General features: G+C 40.6%; 1 protein-coding gene and 1 long non-coding RNA gene across 2 annotated transcripts; both read right to left on the bottom strand.

Annotated features, from left to right (window-relative positions):
* Positions 1 to 5971: 5971 nt before the first annotated feature.
* Positions 5972 to 7859, bottom strand: LOC121871337. Its single transcript, XR_006089861.1, has 3 exons — positions 7750 to 7859; positions 7237 to 7256; positions 5972 to 6045 (listed from the first exon to the last, which is right to left on the bottom strand). It is a non-coding gene; the product is annotated as an uncharacterized LOC121871337 (long non-coding RNA).
* Positions 7860 to 18366: 10507 nt separating this feature from the next.
* LOC121871459 (insulin-like growth factor-binding protein 7) lies at positions 18367 to 22186 on the bottom strand. Its single transcript, XM_042373795.1, has 3 exons — positions 22052 to 22186; positions 19119 to 19248; positions 18367 to 18909 (listed from the first exon to the last, which is right to left on the bottom strand). Exons 1-3 carry the CDS (start codon positions 22102 to 22104, stop codon positions 18793 to 18795), a joined length of 300 nt encoding a protein of 99 aa, XP_042229729.1. The 5' UTR covers positions 22105 to 22186; the 3' UTR covers positions 18367 to 18792.
* Between the last annotated feature and the right edge of the window lie 1082 nt (positions 22187 to 23268).

The following is a 23268-nucleotide window of genomic DNA, read 5'->3' on the forward strand; positions in this document are numbered from 1 at the left end:
TGATATCAATTAACCTAACGTAACCTAACGTAACCCAACCCAACCCTACAATGTTTAATCGTCAGGTGAGATAAGCATGGGGCTAATCTTTATATAGTATGCATCGTTCATCCTGTAGATTTGTAGAGCACTAGAACACACACACACACAAAAGTACAAGTTAGCGAAGGTTCATATTTCCGGTGTGACATAATATAATCATCTTAGCATCACGTTAAAACAATGACCATTCATTTTACTGGAAGAAGTCCTCGATAAACTGTCATAGGATTTACCATTGGAAGAGGAAGTTCGGAATATGTCCTGCAAATTGGGTTACAGTCTCGATGAAGCCAAACGACTCCAGAGTGTAAGAAAATTGCAACGAAATCGGATATCATCACATTCTTGAGTGTTTCACAAACTTGATTTAAGAAAAAGTGGACAGGAAATTTACTGTCATAGAAAACAAACAAAATCTCTAATGTGAAAAATAAATAAAAGATGTTATTGATTTCCCCCGGATGGTAGGTGTAGAGGAGTAACTATTATTTTTGTCGCGGTGGGTCGTGTACGGCTGAAACAAGAGTAAAGACTTAATTGTTGAAACACATTAATACATTATAACGTCAACATCAACCTCTTTCGACTATATCCTTCAAAAAATGACTTAATATATCATGAACATCCTTGGAAACTTAACATCAGAGACTAAAGCAAAGTAAAGTATAGCCCGGAGTTCGAGACAGAGATTACAGACAAACTCTCAAGGGAATCACAGAAAACTGGCGTCAAAGAAAACGTATCTTAGGAAGGTAACTGCTCAACGACCTGTGTCCTCACTCTCTGGTCGCATTTCCATAGAGATGGAAAAGCTGCAAGTTGTTACACTGGTGGTGGTGTTGATCTGGTCTATTCTGGCTCACACAATGAATAACTGCATACATTCGCACCACTCAGAGATGACGAATGTATATTTTCACAGAAGATAGTGATGAATTGTCTGATTGTAGAAGTCTGTACACATGAAGAACTGTACATGTTCCACGCACTACACACAGTATTATCACAAAAATAATTACGTCTATAGATTTGTTTTTCACCCAATAGGATAATGAATGGTGTATAATTTGAAGGTTTTTACATACGACTAACTACAGATGCGTATTTACATAATATACAGTTGGAAATAACGAATAATGTCACCGTTACCTTCCTAAGACCAGAGCTACAGCATTAAGGGAGAACTGATAGGCGTGATTCTCAACTTGTTCTCCGCTCAGAAACATTGTATGGCTGTCAGCGGGCCTGTGGATGCGTGGGAGGGCGAAATAAGCAGTGTGCCTCAGGACGCCACTCTTGGACACTTGATGATTCATGGACGCCACCAACAACCGTGACGTAAGTTTTGTATTTGTCACAGACCATTTACGACAGACGCTATATTAAGGTTGTTAAATGTGAGGCTGTTGAAGAGTCACCCTCGAAGGATATAAGACAGCAAGGATAAACTCTCACTCGGGGTAACAGGGACAAACAGACACACACACATCCTGGAGTACAATGAAAAAGCCATCAACTCAAAAATAGACAGCAGCTTAACCTCTGAGGAATCAATGAATCTAAAAATTAATCAAACTACCTCCACACATTGCTCACTTTACCCGAACAAATCTCTTAATAAATTAATGATAAATTTTGTTGTGACGGCCTTCAGATTTTTAGTTCGTCCTCATGTAAAAGTTGGTATATCAGGTGTGAATCGTCAACCCAAGGATGTAAATACACGTGTAACACAGTCGTACAGAAGAGAGGAAGGTGTTTGGTCCCGGGTATCACGAACCAGAGCTATACGAAGAGAAATCGAGAAGAAAAAATTAAATAAATAGTTTAAAGTTTGTTCCCACTCTTACCGCTGCCTTGGTGCCCTGGGAATAACACTAGAGGATTTAGAGTTCCTATCTGATGGAATATAATCCTATAGTACTTAACTCCGTGTCACTGAACCATAAAGCGATATGAACCCCTTCCCATCCCATCCCACCCCACCCCACCTCTACCTCTCCCCACACACACACACTCACACTTCCTCTACAGAACCCTACCACTGAAATGTTGTCTAAACTTTTTGTAACAATTCCTGGCCAGTTGTGGATACCATTTATACTGGACTGTGTGTGTGTGGAAATTATGGGCACAGGGTTAGAATATAGTGCTTCGTATAGGTGACAGTTTTACAGTAGCAAGGATTCTAGCTCTGAGTGATGGCTGACTAAAGAGGTGGTGGGATGTTGTGTGGTGTACTATCGGCCAACAGCTGCGTCATGAAGTACTGTACGGTTTTGTTTCATCGCTTATAATGATTTAAACGACCAACACTCAGTTTATTGTTACAACTTTCTACACGTTAACAAATGTCACAGTTAACAATAGCCAGATCCTTTTGTGATGCCCACGTGTGCTTTTATTACCTTATTAATCACGTGGGCAGTGTGGGGGGGAGGGGTATTGTTGTATATCCTCGTATCACAATTACAGTGGTACAGTACTGTGTACCCTGCCGGATGCAAACACGTAATGTCATTGTTATGTAAACACGGAAGTCCCTATACACTGGAAGGTTACTACGACAGTAATAGGGAAATTTTCCCGAACAATTATTTGAGGATTATATCTCCCTCACATTCGCTGTTTTGGGAAATTGTGTTTTCCACATGTAGGTGTTGTATGTTCCTTTTCTCAACACTGACTGTTTATGTGTTGTTTTTGTTTTTTTGATGTGTGTGTGTGTGTGTGTGTGTGTGTGTGTGTGTGTGTGTGTGTGTGTGTTTACGTTACTTATGTACTTTGTAACAAAACTCCCCATTTTTGTGTTCGGGGGATGGCCAATCTACCCCCGCCCCTCGCTAGATCCGTCACAGTTCGATAGATACCCTTTCTCATCCCTCAGTCAGGCCAGCAAATAAAAAAAAAGAGAAGAACTAAAAATAGTCACCTCCGGCAACACAATAAAGTAGCATCATCGTACATCAGCATCATGAAGGCAGTTGCCAGCTCACGTATAACCGCAGCGATTAATTTCGTTGTATTTATCCCCGGCCTACATTCAACAAAGAGAACTTCACGGTGAATTGATGGAATGAAATCAACTGGCCAGAGCTTTTCCATGGCTTGCTGGCGCTGGCGATTTATGGGAGGGACGCGAAAATACGTCTTATCAGCTGGCCAACTTCTCTTTGCGCGGGAAAACGAGAGTTGGCGATAAAGAAAATAAAAGACTTTACGGACGAACGAGCTCTCAGTTGTTGCCTCACCGAGCGATTTTTGTTGCTGTTGTTATCGTTATGTTTCGAAGACATTATACATATATATATATAAATCATTACATTAACTCAGAGCGACGCCACGGAATATTATGTTATGGCGCCGTTTAGGTCCGACACCCACCAGGGAACGGGAGAACGCTTGAATGGCTGAAGAAGGTGGAGACTCACAGTAACATTGGTCCACTCAAGAGGTCGAATGTGGTTGATAATAGGTACGACCCGATTTATTTTAACCTGGGGACTTGAGGTCGTTACGTGGTCGTGCCACAAACAGATAGTAACAATAACTGAGCGGGTGTTAATTTTAATGGAGAATTAGTTATATAAATGCTGTTCAGAATCACTTCGTAAATACAACTGAAAACCAGGTACTGTATGATGTATATAGTGTAACCAGTTGTGTAAAGTATAGATACATTATTATATACAGTACCTTGTGTGTATGTATAGGGAGAGAGAGAGTGAGTGAGAGAGAATGAAAATTATTTACCTTAATATAGACAAAGAAAACACACGCACACACACACACACACTCACACACACACACACACACACACACACACACACAACACACACACACACACACACACACACACACACACACACACACACACACACACACACACACACACACTGTACGCGCCAGAATCACTGGACCAAACTTTTCACAACTTTCACTCAGCAGCAACGAGATGGGGCAATATATCCTTTGTGTTTTATTTGAGAAATTACCCTCTCTCTCTCTCTCTCTCTCTCTCTGTACTTGAGAAATGACCTCATGAGGAGTTTGTTCAAGTTAAATAAGAAAAAGTTTTCTCTACTCAGAGTTAAACGAGACGATCAGGCAGGGAGTAAGAACCTGTCTGTCTGTCTGTCTATCTGTTTGTGTGTGTGTGTGTGTGTGTCTCTCTCTCTCTCTCTCTCTCTCTCTCTCTCTCTCTCTCTCTCTCTCTCAAGCATAGAGATAGAGCCATTATTTTTGTTGTATGCCTTCCTATATGTCTGTCACTCTGTCTGTCTGTCTGTCTCTTTTCCCCTGTCAGTTTGTCTGTCTTTCTGTCTCTTCCCCCCTGTCAGTTTGTCTGTCTCTGTCTCTCACCCTGTCTGTCTGTCTCTTTTTCCCTGTCAGTTTGTCTGTCTCTGTCTCTTTTCCCCTGTCTGTCTGTTTGTTTCTTTCCCCTGTCAGTTTGTCTGTCTTTCTGTCTCTTCCCCCCTGTCAGTTTGTCTGTCTCTGTCTCTTTCCCCCTGTCAGTCACTTTGTCTGTCTGTCTGTCTGGTTCTCTGTCTTCCACCATGTCAACAGAAACCAGTAAATGTCATCCCTCACTACCAGGTCGGATTATCTTGTAATTTGATGAACACTTTTGTTGGTCTGGTAATTCTTCACAGTGGTCGGAGGTCAAAATCTAACCTAACCCAACCTAACCTAACCCAACCCAACCTAAATCAACCTAACCCAACCTAACCCAACCTAACCTAACGTAATCTAACCCAACCTAACCTAACGTAACCTAACGTAATCTAACCCAACCCAACCTAACCTAACCTAACGTAATCTAACCCAACCTAACCTAACGTAACCTAACGTAATCTAACGCAACCCAACCTAACCTAACCTAACGTAATCTAACCCAACCCAATCCAACTCAAACCAAACCAACTCAACCCAATCCAACTTAACCTAATCCAGCTAAACCTAATCCAACTTATCCTACCCAATTTAGACAGAACACTGCGTAAACACTCCTCTTGATAATCCCTACAGACAGATCGAGACAGATTTGGAATGTTTTGATCTTATTTCTAACTTTGATGATATACAGAGGTCAAAGGTCACCAAAAATGATCAAATTACGTGTCATTAATCTCCCTGTTAATCCTTCATAATTATTTTGACCAATATAGAAGCCATAAGCCATACTTTTTAACGACTTTTGCACCAATAAGAACTCTCCTCTTCACATGCACACACACACACACACACACACACACACACACACACACACACACACACACACACACACACACACACACACACACACACATCTCATCTCATCTCATACAGGACCAATCAGATTCGCATAGTTTTCTACCAATTAGAATCCCCCTTATTAAATAACACATTTTAACCGCCAATCAGAACACTCGTATGATTAGAAGAAATTGCTCTTCACCAATCAGGACGCATATACAGCTCTCCACCAACCAGCGGCTTCCTCCAGCAAAACAAACAACCTCAGGTCTCCTCGCTAGTGGTTAGTTCATCGTCGGAAATTGACACGTCGGTGGGTGGATGTGAAGGAGGGGGGGAAGAAGGAGGAGGAGGTTCTTCTTCTGGAGCTTTAAAGACTCTTCGGGTATTCCCTAAGGACTCCTCAAGGGCCTGGGCCTCCTCGGGATAGAGGTCCTGCAGGCGGGCGTGGTAGTGACGCAGAAACCGCTGGAGGGGAGACTCGGCGGCGGCGGCAGCAGCGCGGCGTTCGTGGATTCGTCTCATCATCTTACGCTGCAAGAACGAAGAAGTGTTTGCGTCATCGTCTGAGATGTTTCAAGACGGGAGGAAATTATTTATACACACACATTTGGGGGGGTTGATGATGTGTGTGTGTGTGTGTGTGTGTGTGTGTGTGTGTGTGTGTGTGTGTGTGTGTGTGTGTGTACATTACCTGTAACATCTGCAGCTTTAGTATGTCTGGGGACGACTGTTCTTCATCCTCTTCTTCCTCGTCTTCCATCTCGTCTGATGAAGAAGAATGAAAGATAAACGGTTTAATATCTCTCTCTCTCTCTCTCTCTCTCTCTCTCTCTTGTATGTTTAAAGTTTAATTCAAACAAAATAATCACCATTACTATCACTATCATTAATGTCATTCTCACCACCATCATCACCACTATCAACACCAACATCACCACTATCACCACCACCATCATCATCATCATCATCATCACCACTATCACTACCACCATCACTACTATCACCACCAGCATCATCATCATCACTATCACCACCACCATCACTAACCACACCAGTCACCATCACTCACCATCACTATGATATTACTCACACCATCACTGTCAATATTATCATCACTACCACCGTCACTATCACTATCACATTCACTACCACCGTCACTATCACAATCAAATTATACTGTGTTGTGTTACAGTTAATAAAACAAAGAGACAGACAGACAATATACGACAGTCAGACAGATACAGTTTAAAAGACAGATAAATAAACACAAAAGGTCAAAAAAATGAGACAGACGCAGTTTTTAAAGACAGACAGACAGACAGACACAAAGTTAAAAAGACAAAGACAGATAATTGAAAAAAAAGACATACAGACAAATTGACAGAATGGGATCGAATGAACAGACAGGCAGACACACTTAAAAAAAAGACAAATTGACACAAAAATCTTCACCTCCCCACCTCCAAAAAAAAAAGACAGATAGACAGGCAAAGAGACAGAGGTAGGTTATAATTACTGCTAACAAGAGTCTGTGAGAGGCCCCCCCTGGTAGTAGGAACAAAAAGTGTGAGGGAATGTGAAGTGATTAAGGGTATACAAAGAGAGAAGCGTCGACTGATGTTGTGTTGACAAAGGTGACGGGAGACCATGCTTAAATTTACATCAACGGCAGTACACAGAAAACGGGGTTATATCTCTTCCCAATTACTGGCTCTCTCTCTCTCTCATATGTACCCTTGGCCTGCATAAGGGAGAGGACCTGTGTTTCTCTCTCTCTCTCTCTCTCTCTCTCTCTCTCTCTCTCTCTCTCTCTTTACCCTTAGCCTGGGGAGAGGACCAGTGTTAAGGGGCCAACGTACCCTTAGTTTGGGGAAATGACCTGTGTTAAGGGTGTATTAAGGGGGCCAACGTACCCTTAGCCTGGGGATAGGACCTGTGTTAAGGGGGCCAACGTACCCTTAGCCTGGGGAGAGGACCTGTGTTAAGGGGCCAACGTACCCTTAGCCTGGGGAGAGGACTTGTGTTAAGGGGCCAACGTACCCCTTTAGCCTGGGAGAGGACCTGTGTTAAGGGGCCAACGTACACCTTTGCCTGGGAGAGGACTCCAGGCAGGCCAACGTACCCTTAGCCTGGGAGAGGACCTGTATAAGGGGCCAACGCACCCTTAGCCTGGGAGAGGACCTGTGTTAAGGGGCCAACGCACTTTAGCCTGGGGAGAGGACCTGTGTTAAGGGCCAACGTACCTTAGCCTGGGGAGAGGACCTGTGTTAAGGGGCCAACGTACCCTAGCCTGGGAGAGGACCTGTAAGCTAAGGGCCAACGTACTTTAGCCTGGGGAGAGGACCTGTGTTAAGGGGCCAACGTACTTAGCCTGGGAGAGGACCTGTGTTAAGGGGCCAACGTACCCTTAGCCTGGGGAGAGTGGACCCAGGTTAAGGCCAACGTACCCTCAGGCCTGGGAGAGTGGACCTGCCCGGCATGGTGAAGCGGCTTGAGCAGTAAGGCAGCTGAGCGGTCCACCAGCCCCAGTTGTCCCCAGTCGTCACTCAGCACGTCCACCGTCGCCGTCTCCTGCAACTGCCTCCAACCTACCGAAGGGGTGAAAACAATCATAATCCTACTCTGACATCGAGCGAACATTAGCTGGCGAAACTCTCCTAAAGAGTGTTGAACGGGAGGCTTAGTAGAGCTTTTTTTAAAGAGGGTTAAGGACTGTTTTGGAATGTGTGTGTATGTGTGTGTGTGTGTGTGTGTGTGTGTGTGTGTGTGTGTGTGTGTGTGTGTGTGTGTGTTAATATTAGAGAACAAAAAATCAGGTCTGTATAAAATCATCCTTTCTCTGTTGAGTACCTTGTTAGAATCTCCCCCCCCCTAGTTATCTCTCACCTGTTTAATACCTCAGGTGAGATCTGGAAGGTGGGGGCGTCTGGTCCAGGGGGGTCTGAAGGGGTCGTCTCCACCCACCGGCTCCATGGTACCCTCACCTCCGTCTGGCACGTCCCCTCCACCACCTGCACCACTGCCTGTGTGTTCGTGAGGGGGAGGGAGGGTGAGAGGGTGTTGGGGGAAGAGGATACAAATGGATCATAATTAACCACCCTAACGCTAACTTATCCTACAGTGTCTTAACTAACCTAACCTATTCCACAATGTCTTATAACTTAACCTAACCTAATTTACCCCTAGGTAGTGATAGGGTGTTTATTCATTGGGTGAAATAACCTGGAGGCTATATCTTAACTTGATCAATAATAATAATAATAATAATAATGTTGAATTGATGATGATGAACGGGTATGACTCACCTGTACGGCCTTCTCGTGAAGTTTTCTGAGGTGTTGGAAGCTGTGGTCAGTGTAGGCGGGGAAGGTGACAAGGCTGTCCTCTGGCGTCACACACGAGAACTGGACACTCTTGCGACGCTCACGGTATGCCTGGGCTACGATAATCCCAATCTGTGGCCAGTAAATTAAGACATGTGAAAACCTGGATGATTATAGACATGTGCAGTGGTGTATAAGTGTACTAGCATGTAAAGTGTGCGAGATTTTCATTGCACTTTTTGTCTGGGTAAATAAATATAAACCTCCCGTGACGTTTATGGTGTGCCTGAGTTACGATGATACTTAAGTTTACTCTGATAAGTTCTATAAGAAGCCTTTTTTTATTTCAAACACGTAGGGAATATTTATAACGAGAATAACATTATTTCGGAGCACTATACAGTAAGTTTATACTACCTGAGTGAATAGTGCGCTATCCTGTCAGTCGTGCCGGGAATGAATCTTTTATTCCCGTGTTGGTTAGATATATAAAACTGATAAATAGCGTAATAAGTTCACTATTTTATCAAGGAAAGAGGGAGGGGAGAATTTGTTGCTAGTGGTTGGGGTTAGAAATAATAGGTATAGTTATAATCACTGGCGATACATGACAACTGTGACTAAAGTTAAAAATATACCTAAATATAATGCTTGTGTGAATGTGAGGTTAGCATTAAAGTGTGACAAAGTGTATCAAATAACAGTGTTGTCTGGGAATATACTAAGGCACATATTGATACAAGTCAGTTAGTCGTCAGACGAGCGGGAAGTTTTATCATGGCGGTTATTACTTTTATTTTTTATTCGTCAAAATATTTACCGTCGGAAATTGGAAAGTTGTATGTCGCCGAGTTTTACGATCCGGTTAATCTTCTCACAAAATATGGTGAATAGTTGTTTTTGTATATGGGTCGTCGAGAAGTGTTTATTGTGTCGTTGTGAAGAAAAAATATCAGTGAGGTGTCGTGCAAAAAGTGTGACAATATCCTTTTGTTGTGTTTATATAGTGACGTATATAGTTTGAAGTTATGTTATTGTGTTAGACCGACAAAGAACTGCAACACAAAGTAATAGTAACACTCAATGTATTTCGTGTTGTTTCTCATGTGTGTTGTAGCAATAAATATTGTATATCTACTAGTAATCCGACAGAAACTTGTGATGTTAACTAGAAGATGGACAGATACAATATCTACGTGAAAAATAGCTTGAGTTACCTGAAGATTAGCCCTGAGCTTATTTTACCTGATAATGAAAATACCCTAATGTTAACCTAACCTAACCTAACTTAATCATAACCTAACCTAACTTAGTCATAACCTAACGTAACCTAACTTAATCATAACCTAATATGACCTAACCTAACCTAATCATAAACTAACTTAACTTACCCTAACCTATCCTAACCTAACTTAAGCAAACCTAAACTACCCTAATCTAATTTCACCTAATCTAACTTAACCTAACCTAAGCCCCCCCTCAGGTAGCGATAGGGTGGTTTTAATCGATAGGCGAAATAAGATAGGAAGGCTAATCTTCAGGTGAAATTCTTATTGTACACCACTAACATATCCCAGTGACTTGGTAAGGCTTCAGGGGATTTTAAACGCGTTGGAGTACGTTGTGACCACTTTGAGTTGTGGAGAAAGTTTATATGTATGGAAGTGTATAAGGACAAGTTGCAGTTATAATTTTATCATTGAAATAACCTCAAAAAATTAACTCACCCGTCGTCTTGTTTCCGGGGCGTCATCCATGTTTTGTTGGGTGAGCGTCCCTAACAACGCCCCTAGCAACCAGCAGTGTACGGTGATAATAGAAAACGGTAAATATTGGATTTGTAGAAAACAATAAAGTTCTTTAGGAGGAGACTTATAATTTACACTTATTTTTCCTATTTATCATTGTCACCACTTGTCAGCTTACTAACGGGTCGGGCGGTCGATCTGTTCTGTATTACGACCTTCGTTGTCCAGTGTTGGGACAGGGGGGAAAACCTGGAGGAAACCTGTAGTGCTTTATAAGAGTCACACTGGATAGCCACCTCCTCACAAACGCGATACCAATTTAATTTTGTCTCTACTTTAATATTATTCTCCATGCATCACTTTAAATGGCTTATTTTAGGACCACCATTTGTTTCCTAAAGGTTTATTTTTTATAGCTAGCTTACAAATCGATAACTTGTTTTCCCCCACTTACGTCACTTAACCTACGTCAACGCATACCCGTCCTTGGCCTGTGTCGACACCACTCTAGGAAATCCTGTCTTAAGGTTTAATTTTTTTTGATCCTGGATACTCCCAATCAACCCATCTGTATACAGTAGTAGGCAGCTACCAAACAGGGAGGTACTACTGCCTGGGAAGATATTGGAAGCAGAATGTTTTGTCTATGGTAGACCCTGCTGCCATATGGCATCACAAAAATTGACCAAGTCCCAGGTTGCTGATCTGACTTTCTGCCTCATTTACACACAATTGCAGGGTTTCAATTGGTTCTCTTACCATTGACAACACAACATACATATATTGTTTCTCACTTTTTATTTATTTTTATTTATTATTATTATTATTATTATTATTATTATTATTATTATTATTATTATTATTATTATTATTATTATTGCATTCCCGATGTGGGTCAGAGACCTGTCCCCGGGTGGGCTAAACCCCGTAAAAAACAAAAACGAAATCTATAAAATTAGTTGGGGAAGTGAAGGCGGTACCGTCCACCCTCGTGTACTGAAGGATTAACATACACTACACCACTACAGTATACTGTATGTTGTATTCACACTGTCCCTAACGCGCCGCGCAGCTTCAATAAAAATCAGTAAACAAGTTGTATACATCATCACACATGGCGGAACACATATTAACATGTACATTCCCCTATAAATGTCCCGCATGGATGGTATATTTCACTCATAGGTTGGTGTATAGTCAGAGATAAGGTGTGAACAAGGCTGTGTTGTACAGTTATGGTAAGAGAATGTGTGATGCTCTCCACCAGCCAACACAGAGGTCACATCGGTAATTTAATATTAAAGGTGATTTAAAATGATTAAATGCCCATAAATAACACAACTGCAGAACTATATTAACGTCAACATTACATAATTCATAACAGTGGGGGTCATTTGTACATATTACATGTACGTATAATGTGACCCTTCAACACACACACACATCGTACCATTACGTTTCTGTACAAGAGAAATTGAGAACCATCGTAATTCAATAAAACTCAGATATTATCCCTTGCCTTCATTAACCACAACTGCATCTTAATTATATTGATTTTTTTTTTTTTTTTTTGGGTGGGGGGGTGGTTATGGTTGACTTGGCTGCCATCATATCGCGATTTCTTTGTGCGGTTTATCTGGGATTGTTTTATTTCTGAACTGTACCTGGAAATTCACCACACCACATCACGCCAAGAGTGGGAATTCCCAAACAGGAGTTGACGTAATTTTCAGGAATAGAACTGTGTGTGTGTGTGTGTGTGTGTGTGTGTGTGTGTGTGTGTGTGTGTGTGTGTGTGTGTGTGTGTGCGTGTGTGTGTGTGTGTGCGTGCGTGCGTGTGTTAAATGGAGGAAATCATGCTCAGGCGACCGGTTACCTGCTTATTGTATCCCACGACTCACCTTAATTTTAACCCTCTTCCTTTGCTGTGGATCATTACACAACACTTCGCTCGGTTACAGTACCAAAACACCGGTGTGGGAGACGGCCAAGTATAATAAAACTCTTAAGAAAACGCTCTAAGAAACCGTAAAAGATTATCACGTCTCACATAACCTGTTTCAGTGCATTTATTTTATTCTAGTTTTTCTTGTGTTAAAATATTCCTTCTGTGAAACCCCTCCCTTACCGAAAACTAAGATAACGTCACCCAAGCTCTTCATTTGTTTTTTTCGCTGTCGCACTTTTCCTACTTTCAATTGGTTCTTCTAATTTCCTTTTTTTTTTCAAATTTTCTTCATCTTCCAATTTTCTTTCTTTTATTCCATTTTACTGCTTTAAGGTTCTACTCAGGTTCTTCCTAATAGATGTTAAGTAGAAGGTTGTTTACAATGGGAACTTACAAGGGGTATGGTGACGTGTCCAATGGGGGCCCTGTTACTAATGGGACCTAATACTAATGGGGTTCAGTCCTAGTTTAGTTTTTAAAACAAGTGATCGTGGGCCCTTCGTGCCCGGTGGCGAGTCCGGTGGTACAGTTTACCGTGGTTGTTATAATCATGGTCGTGGTTGTTATATTTCATGGTCGTGGTTGTTATAATCATGGTCGCGGTTGTCATAATCATGGTCGTGGTTGTTATAATCATAGTCGTGGCTGTTATAATCATGGTCGTGGTTGTTATAATCATGGTCGTGGTTGTTATAAGTATAGTCGTGGTTGTTATAATCATGGTCGTGGTTGTTATAATCATGGTCCTGGTTGTTATAATCATGGTCGTGGTTGTTATAATCATGGTCGTGGTTGTTATAATCATGGTCCTGGTTGTTATAATCATGGTCCTGGTTGTTATAATCATGGTCGTGGTTATTATAATCATGGTACTGGTTGTTATAATCATGGTCCTGGTTATTATATTCATGGTTGTGGTTGTTATAATCATGGTCGTGGTCGTGATTTTTACAGTATCTAATACACTATAGGAAGGAATAGAATAAAGGTTAGAATAATTAGTTAAAGAAATATTCGCCATAAGGAGATGTTAAAATCATAAAAAAAATATGAATCACCGATTATCATTCCGAGATAAATTATATTATGAAGAGAAGTGACCTTGATTCTGGTTTATTAGTCACCATCTGCATAAGTCATCACCTGTGTTAAGTCATCATAGTCATCATCTACGTTAGTCAGTTTTAGGCCCATCTCACATGACTGACCGACCATCGATGTTCTTTCCGCGCGAGGGTGTTAGTTTTCAATGCGTCTTATTATTTACGCTGGTGGATGTAAGACCTACCCTCACTGACGCAGCTATGGTCAATTTGGTGTTATTCTTGTTTATAAATGCCTTCTAATCTGTCTCAAGTCTATCCGTTCTGTCTATTGCCATCCCAACTGTGTTCGTCTGCGAGGTGTTAGAATGTAAGCCCGTCTGTACTCTTTGTGTCGTCAAATCTGTCTGTCTTATCCGTTGTTGGCGTGTGTCTGCCTGTTTGTCTAATGTGAACCAGTCAGTCGCTCTGTCTGTCTGTCATGTTAGTTGCCATATTGTCTATTTGTGCATGTATGAATCTGTCTATTTTTGTCAACCTCCTGTCTGTTTCACTGTCTATATTCACCCTGTGTCTATTGTAGTTATCTTCTCCATGCAATCCTGTTATTATCTTTTTATCTCTTCTCCTTTTCCATGTACAGTCAACCACAGGAATAAGTATACACTGTAGCTGTAAGGTCGTCTGGTAACGTTGAAACTGCACATCGAGACGCATGATGAAACTCAGCTCCCCCCACCTGTTATCTCTAACTATATTCTGTTTCCCTTTCTTTATTCTTCTATTTACTCATCTTCCTTCCTTTACTAATCCAAACAACATTAAAAAAAAGTAGGCTAAGAAAAAAAGTGGGGGGAGGAGGAGGCAGCCGTACGATAACTGCAATCGTGGGCTGACAGCGTACAGCGAATGAGGGTGCGCCAAGTCCGTAGACTTGCATCGTTTTGCAGCGTAAATAAAATGGTTATGTAATGGCTTCCTAAAGAAACCATCGATATGGGACATGGTTTGTTCCACTCTACGAATTTTTTTTGCGATTTTTCCACCAAGTTTGATGAAAAACGATTGTGCCGTTTTGGCTGCCCAGAACAGACACACACACAAACAGACAGACAGACAGACAGACAGACAGACAGACAGACACACTCCTAGTCCTATATTATATTAGACACAAGTGGGATGTGTTCAGGCTGTGGCCCTTTAAAACTAGGACCCCCATTAAAACTAGGACCCCATTAAAACTAGTACCCCCATTAAAACTGGGACCCTCATTGAAACTAGGAACCCCTATTAAAACTAGGACCCCCATTAAAACTAGGACCCCCCATTAAAACTAGGACCCCCATTAAAACTAAGACCCCCATTAAAACTAAGACCCCAATTAAAACTAGGAACCTCATTAAAACTAAGACCCCAATTAAAACTAGGACCCCCATTAAAACTAGGACCCCTATTAAAACTAGGACCCCCATTAAAACTAAGACCCCAATTAAAACTAGGACCCCCATTAAAACTAAGACCCCAATTAAAACTAGGACCCCCAGTAAAATTAGGACCCCAATTAAAACTAAATACCCCCATTAAAACTAAGACCCCCATTAAAACTAGGACCTCCATTAAAACTAAGACCCCCATTAAAACTAGGACCTCCATTAAAACTAGGACCCCCATTAAAACTAGGACCCTTATTAAAACTAGGACCCCATTAAAACTAGGACCTCCATTAAAACTAAGACCCCCATTAAAACTAAGACCCCAATTAAAACTAGGAACCTCATTAAAACTAAGACCACCATTAAAACTAGGACCCCCATTAAAACTAGGACCCCCATTAAAACTAGGACCCATTAAGACTGTGGGACGGCATGAGATAAATGGTGAAGCTTTACTTTAAATGTGTATGAACAATCCCAAACAGCTTCTCAACAAATAATAGTATGAAACGCACTTACCATCTACAACTGTCTGTGCATACTTTGTGGGAAACAATATGAGGCCATGGACGATAATTTTGTTTTTGTATATGAGGGCTGTCACTCGTCACACGTAAAATTTTGGAACATATTGACCCCCACCTGCACAGATAGTTGTTTTAGCTACTGTATAAACAACTAAAGCCACCACGATCTTCCACACAGGTGCTACGCGTTTGTTTATTGTGGTTTAAGTTCGTGCAGCCCAAGAATAAAAATGAATGACACTGATTTATAGTTTATCTGGTTCGAGAAATATAAATAAGACAAAATTTTCAAATATTAAGTGAGTTTCCTATTGAACATTGTACGATCAACATATATCAACAGAAATCAGTTATGTAAATTACTATAATTAACCTCAGGAAGAAAAAAATTAAACACATGAGTTAATTAATTTGATTTGCTATTATTCCAAGTTCATAGCTGCATGTTCATCATCAGCATTACCTTTACACACAGCTAGACATAACAGACCAGATTTGCGACACTTACAACTTAGGGTCTGATATTGTTGTTGGTGTCAACATAATAATATTTCTCAACATTACGAACGGTTGGAATCAGAGACGTGATAATTGGCTACAGTACAGCTTCACACTTGTTTCGGCCCGTTATTGTAAATGAGGGAGGGTTTAGTGAAGGAAGCTGAGCGCATGTCCGCACAGTTGCTGGCATTAATCTTCTGGCTTGCTAGTTTTGCGAGAGGGAATATACCTTGTTGTGTCAATGGAGTCTGTTTGCAGCACACTACATATGCAACAAACAAACTCTCTACTAAGGCCTTGTGACCATGCCTGTCCCTCTTATCTTCAGTAAGTCATGACTGACCTCTAAAACCTTTCCTTGTGTGCCTGGAGTAATTTGCTTAAAAAATTATGTCCTTGTCACATCCATTAATGTGAAGACCACAGTTCAGGGGCTGACTTTGTTGGTAGACTGATAAACACTTCAGCAATAGGATTGTTTAATCTTTTCTTTGACGACCAGTCCTCACTAGTAACCTGTTACACTTTAAACGAGAGAAGTGAGCCACCAGTAGCTTAACAACATATTTAGTGACCTTAACAACAGTGTCAAGCTCACTATGTATTGTTTGCAGAATCATTCTTGTGTCATCTTCCTCGTGTGCAGCTCTTCATTTGATAACTGAACATGTAACTGCTCCGTGTAGCCCCAGCAGCAAGTGTGTGGTAGAGCATTGGACAGAATTTACTCAGACATAAACCTACACAAGGAAGCTTTATTTTCTGGCGAGGGAACATGGCGGCTTTCCACAACACGTCTAACAGGTTCAATATTCTTGCTTCTCCTTGACCATATACCCGATTTGATTGAATAATTCATCAAATGTCACAAAAACTCAGTTATCTATCGCCTCACCACTCATCAGCCGGAGGGGGATTGATCAGTTCTGTGTTACTTTGTACTGACTGTGTTAGTACAGGAGGAACCCGGTGAAAACCAGTTATGTTTGGGAGGTTCAGACTGGATAAAACCCTTCTCACATCTGGTCCTGGGCCGGGGATTGAACCTAGGACACAATTGTTTGGGATAGGCGCGTTACCGCTTTACCACCAACGCTTAGACATAAATGTTTGGCAGTCTGTACATTCAATCAGTATATCTGAAAGTACAGATCTGTTTTCGGTGTTGAAAGACCCACTAATTTCAGCAAGAGAGATTGGTAAAGGCATCAGATCATGTTTCAACAAAGTAGCCAAATCAAGGGATGGTCCTCCTCACAAGCGGTGACAAGTATATGTTTGTGTCAACTGCTGATTTTTGTTCTTTTTCACTACTTCTCTTCGTCACATAAAATTGATAAGGTTGGAGCACTATTCCTTAGTCGTGGGTCGTAGAGTGATGCTTCAGACTTGTTATTGTTTCTCAATTCACTTTGCTGATGTCCAATAATTTAGTAAATTTTCATAAATATATTCTTACTGCAATATATATATATTTTAATTTTGCTGCGGACAGCAACCAGTTTTTTGTGCACCCAATACTCATCCTGTGAGCGGTAACCCAAAAAAGGATTACAGAACAGAGGTAAAAAAGGGGGTTTATCAGACCCCGGTGGTCAGGTTGTGACGTTGGATGTATACATAGGAGTTTACTTAGCTACCAGGTGCGAAATGTGGAAACAGTTATACAGTTCATCTTTTTCAGTCTAAGACGTAGTGCTGGAGTGTGACCGTGTGTCTGGCCGCACACTTTACATTTAATTTTGTTCACATCTGCTTAAGGCTCATACTGCCAGATGTACTTGTATCCTAAACCTTACTGTGCGTTAGTCTAGCGGTATCAAAATCTTGTAATGCACTATATATACAGTACGTGCTTTTCCTTGCAGTTCAGTTATGCAAAATATAACAGACATCATTTTTCCTAAGAACTAAGTTAATATATTACGCACATTTTCAAATGGGATAAGCGGGTTAACCTCCTAGTATTAATAATAATAATAATAAAAGTAATAATGATAATATATTCAGTAAAATTATCATACAGGTTTACAATTGGATAGGCACATACTGTATATAAACTAGGCAGGTATATAGGTCAGCAGGCATATATACACTGTAGGTTACGGTGTTCTAAGGCCGTGGAAATACAGCGCATATACAGCTTCCTATGAGCCGAGAGCCCGAGGCAGTGCAGGTATACAACAATGGTAAAATGTTAGGCCAACAAACCTGCCAGAGGCTTATTTCCAGGAGAGTTCTTTGCTTAGACTTAGGGTTGGTCTCTAATACCAGTTCTAAATAAGTCATAGTGAAAGTCTTTTTTATAAATTCAAGAAGCATAACATTGTGCTTGGATTACCTGAGACGGGCAGAACACTTCATACACCATTCTGTGATTAATAACATAGAAACTCATGCTGTAGCTTCTTTTGCCCGAGTAAACAAAAGTTCACTCCCTCTAGTGGTGTCAAGAATCAACCTCGCCATCTGATAACCATTGCCTTTGCCTTTCTTATAATCTTATTCCCAACCACACTCAATCGTAACAAAGGCTTAAAAAAAAAAGAGAAAAAACACCATAACTTTTGCATTTAAATTTTAATAGTGTACATATTGAACACGATCATGAAATACAACTCGAAGCATGAAAGAAAACGAGTATCAATTAATTGGAAACTAAAGTAATACCGATATCTAATTCTTAACTAACATACCATCCCTGCAGTCATTAATCGTATGTCTGTACTTGTGAAAGCATAATTATTGGTATTTATATTCACTTTAAGCGATTATATTGGTAAAACATAACAATAACAGAAGCTTAGTAAATAAGGCCGCAGGGGATGTCATCGTGATTAGTGTACTTGTTCGTGATTAGTGTAAATGTGCGTGGTCAGTGTACGTATTCGTGATTAGTGTACATGTGAGTGACGAGTGTACGCTTTCGTGATTAATGTACATGTGTGTGATCAGTGTACGTGTCCATGATCAGTATAGGTGTCTGTGATCACGGTCTGTGTCCTTGTTCACGGCAATACTCTTCATGCTCGGTGTGATGATGATCAAATTCGGCGTGGTCCTCAGCGTGTGGGTCATGGCAGTGAGCATGGGAGTCCCTGAATTTCTGAAATACGGTATAAACAATAAATAATAAAGAAAAATAGTGTAAACAACAATTGAAAAAAATAGGAAAACTTACACTATAGTACAACTGTAAACCGTAACAAAAGACTTACATAAAAAATAACAATCACAATATTTACAAAAATAAGTCACAATAACGTATCAGACTTTGAGAATTGTAAGTATAGTTTGTAGGTGTGAGGTGTTTACCGTTCTGCAGATGTCACAGCAATCACAGGTGTCCTTAGTGATGCCAAAGGCACAAGGTGTGACAGGTTTGCAGTCTGCTGGTACACAGGGATTACACTTATGGCCTGGTATATGGTGAGGACTCGGCTCGCTGAAATATAACAAGTAAGAGGTAACATTAACTAGTGACGATGAGGATAGTTAATAAAACACAATAACAAGGATCATTTATTAGTTTGGTCAAGGACACCTGGAACTGCTTGGACTAAACACAACCAAACGTTACCATAAGTCATGATCTGGTCTTCACATGCCATCTGCAGTAGCTCAGATAATAAAGTAGAAATGAAAATTCTAGTTACACGTGAAGTCAGTGCCCACCTGTACGGTTTTTCATTTGAAGTGAACTAACATTTTTAGCAGGCAAAATGTTAAAAATTTTTAAGGTAAACTGCGGGAGTTTTGTCATGTTAACACACACTTGTTTGGGTGTGGAGATAGGGTCATGTTACCATCGTGTGCTGGTCCAATGTTTTCACTACACTAAGCACTGCCAGACTCAAGCTTGTGCTCGACGTGTATAACTCGTGTCTTATGGAGGTGGAGAAGATCTCTCTACTTGGTCAATTAAGTAACTATGCTTTGGGACGCTGGGGAGTCCTGGCCACGATACCATTTTTCTTATAAAGCTTAAAAAGTGGTGCGTGACCTTGATACCGGGGAGGTCTTTTTAGCTGTGCCTTTCTGACTGACAGCTTAATGTGGTGAATATAATTATGACTTCATCCCACACTTACACTCAGGCGCCAAATATAGACACTTTTACACTAGAACCTGTCCACAGCGAGCCATGTAAAAAATGTAACTACGTGTTTTGAATACGCCTGTGTATATACAAATAAATTTTTAAATGAAGTCATAAAAACTAAGGATAGTGAAACCATATTGGTTTGAGGACTAAGTTGTTTATACTGAAACATTCTTAGTGTTGGATTACTGCTTACCTAGTTGTTGAGGTTACCGAATCTAATTTATATAAAATCTCTCTCTCTCTCTCTCTCCAGTAAAGCCCAGTATGTAATTATGTTAAATTATCAACATGTAGCGTGCGCATAAACATACTTCATTTATTTCATTATTTGGGTTTCATTCTTCGTGTGTCCTCCATTGTTCTTTTGACTCGAAGCGAGGTTGTAGTGACCAGGGAGGGTTTGTTGTCATAATAAGCCTGAAACACTGCAGTCTCTTCCTCCCTCCCTTCCCCCCTTCCTCTTCTGGATGTCATGTACGCGGCAATGTGACCTTCAGGAAGCTAGGTAATGAAGGATAATAACAAACAGGTTCCGAGTTTTTCCCAGTATTATGTCCACCTGCCAGACCACAAACATTTTTGCCTCGACCTCACATAGATTCGTTCGTTTTCTCCTCCTGACGACGAATGAACGATTCTCAATGGCTCACAAAAGTTACAACCGGGAGATAAACTTACGAATTTGTGCGTTCCTTTACTCTCTACTCAATGACGATTATGTGAAAACGTCGAACTGGCTCACTGTAAGTTACGACAGACATAAATTCATTGGTTTGTGTGTGTGTGTATTTCTTCTCCCTGGATATGTGTGTCGCCCCAGAAATTCTCACATAAGCCCTGGCAGAAACGTGAGGGGGGAGTTTATGAGGAATAATGCAATTTAACGAAACATTCTGAACTTGAGTACAATGTTTTGGGTTTTGCTTGTTCGCTTAAGATTTGAAAAAAAAAAAAAACGATGTTGGTGCGCCTGTCACTTCTGAACCCGGAACACAGCGAGGACGATTATGGTTGTGGGAGTGATTGTGTTGTTTTTACTGACCCGCCGAACGTCTTCCTGCAGGCTGTAAATACGACCACGCACGCCTAAAGGTACACTTACATTGGCTGCTTCCACACACACACACACACACACACGTATTTAAAGTCCCACAGACATACAATCAAAATACATATTGAAATAGCCACTCATGAACATTCGCTTGCATAAACAGACCTCTCTCACACACACACATACATCGTACGTGTTCATCTGATACACATATTCCATTGTTTCATCAGATCAAGGTGACCTTCCCTCAGCCCTGTTCACTTTACTTAGCTCTTTGTCTCCGTCTCTCCCAGTTGCTGAACACAAAGAATTATTACCGAGTGAAGCTGTCGGTAAAACAGGAATATAAAACTAGCGGTATTTTTCCTGACCAGTTTTTAAGTAAGGATTATCATAAATATTGCGTAATATTACTCTCAAGATTACCATTTCATAGAGGAGAAGAATATAGTGAAAATATTATCCAGTCAGTCAGTCATTCTATATATATCAAGTTAATGCGAAATATATTCCTTAGTGTATCCCGTCAGCCACTTAGTAACTTGGGCTAATATAGTGAGATTTATTACTAAATATAAGAATTATAAAAAGTAATATTGCCGTTGCATACACACACACACACACACACACACACACACACACACACACACACACAAATAGATAAAGATATATTAATAAACATTTAGACAGATAGATAGATAGATACAGACAGATGTTAAAAGAGGAATTAATATGTTTTTTTCTCTATAGGTGATAGTTATACACCGATATACTATAATATTATACCTAAAGCATACTCAATACATATATAATGTGTGCTATACCCAGACATTATAGAGTATATAAGGTAGAAATATAATATAAGTATGTTACACCAAACCATAATGATAAATTTACCTGTTCTGGATATCTAATTAAACTTCAGTATGTTTGTTAAGCAACCACACACACACACACACACACACACTGTACACAAGAATATTAAGCTCACACGTAAAATATCATGTTAAATCGCCATCTTCTCGATCAGTGAGACGAGTAAGTATTATTTGAGACAATATTTATGTTTAATATGTTTTAATTTATGCTCACCTGAGAACACACGCAGCCAGACTGAACACGAGTAGGATGATGCAGGACTTCATGTTGCCGGTAGAGTCTTGTAGGGCTGGCTGTGTTAGTCTCTTGGCAGCTGGAGTGGTGGTGCAGGACGATGAAACGTGATGCCGGGTTTTATACAGTCCCGTGAACCTCAGTTGCCTAGTACAGAATGCTTACTTTTATTTATTCTCTGATTGAAATCGTATCTTTTAAGTGTTTTTTTTTCCTCGGCGCTATTACCAACGGTGGTGTTAGCAATAATCATTAAGGCAGTGGCAGCTGTAATAGTGTTCTGTCAGCACTGTTGGTGGTAATAGCGATAGTAGTTAGAGAATCAATCGACATTGTCTTCAGCAACCTCAATACAGTAATTACAACGCAAGTGGGAAAGGTAAGACCAGCAGTATAGAAAAAGGGAGCCAACACCAGCCTAACGACAGTACAAATGACGCAGTATAGTTTAAGTTTAGTATTATGGAGCAACACTGACCTTCCAAAAATTTATTCTTTGACCTTCATCTGTGATATTAACCTTTGACCTTCATCTGTGATCTTAACCTTTGACCTTCATCTGTGATATTAACCTTTGACCTTCATCTGTGATCTTAACCTTTGACCTTCATCTGTAATCTTAACCTTTGACCATCTGTGATCTAAACCTTTGACCTTTATATGTGATCTTAACCTTTGACCTTCATGTGATCTTAACCTTTGACCTTCATCTGTGATCTTAACCTTTGACCTTCATCTGTGATCTTTACCTTTGACTTTTGTGATCTTCACCTTTGACATTCACCTGTGATCTTCACCTTTGACCTTCAACTGTGATCTTAACCTTGTGATGACTGTGTTGACCATGTGAAAACTGTGGTGACCGTGTAATGACCGTGTAATGACGTACCATCACCAGGTGCACAGCGGGCCACGTGATCATAGGATGAGGCTGCTAAGGTGTGGTTTAAGCCAATACACACACACACACACGTTCACACACACACACACACACACACGTTCACACACCAAGCTGAGACTGAGGCACTCCTTACTGTGTGTTGCTCATGTATAAAATCCGATTATCCGAGCAGTTTTCATTCTTGAATCCTGATCCCAATTTGTTTTTCTCTTTCACAAACCAACTAAACCTAACCTAACCTAACCTGCCTTAACCTAAACTAACGTAAACTAACTTAACCTAACCTGACCCTGCC

Source organism: Homarus americanus, unplaced genomic scaffold (assembly GCF_018991925.1).
Source record: "Homarus americanus isolate GMGI-L3 unplaced genomic scaffold, GMGI_Hamer_2.0 scaffold45698, whole genome shotgun sequence".
Classification (NCBI taxonomy): Eukaryota; Metazoa; Arthropoda; class Malacostraca; order Decapoda; family Nephropidae; genus Homarus; species Homarus americanus.

What these genes read in the sequence shown, in the direction of transcription:
- LOC121871459 (XM_042373795.1), bottom strand. Translation starts at nt 22,104, where the DNA reads ATGAAGTCCTGCATCATCCTACTCGTGTTCAGTCTGGCTGCGTGTGTT. An exon ending in CTGGCTGCGTGTGTTCTCAG is followed by an intron (nt 19,249 to 22,051) that starts GTGAGCATAAAT and finishes GTTATATTTCAG; the next exon opens with CGAGCCGAGTCCTCACCATA. An exon ending in GCTGTGACATCTGCAGAACG is followed by an intron (nt 18,910 to 19,118) that starts GTAAACACCTCA and finishes ACCGTATTTCAG; the next exon opens with AAATTCAGGGACTCCCATGC.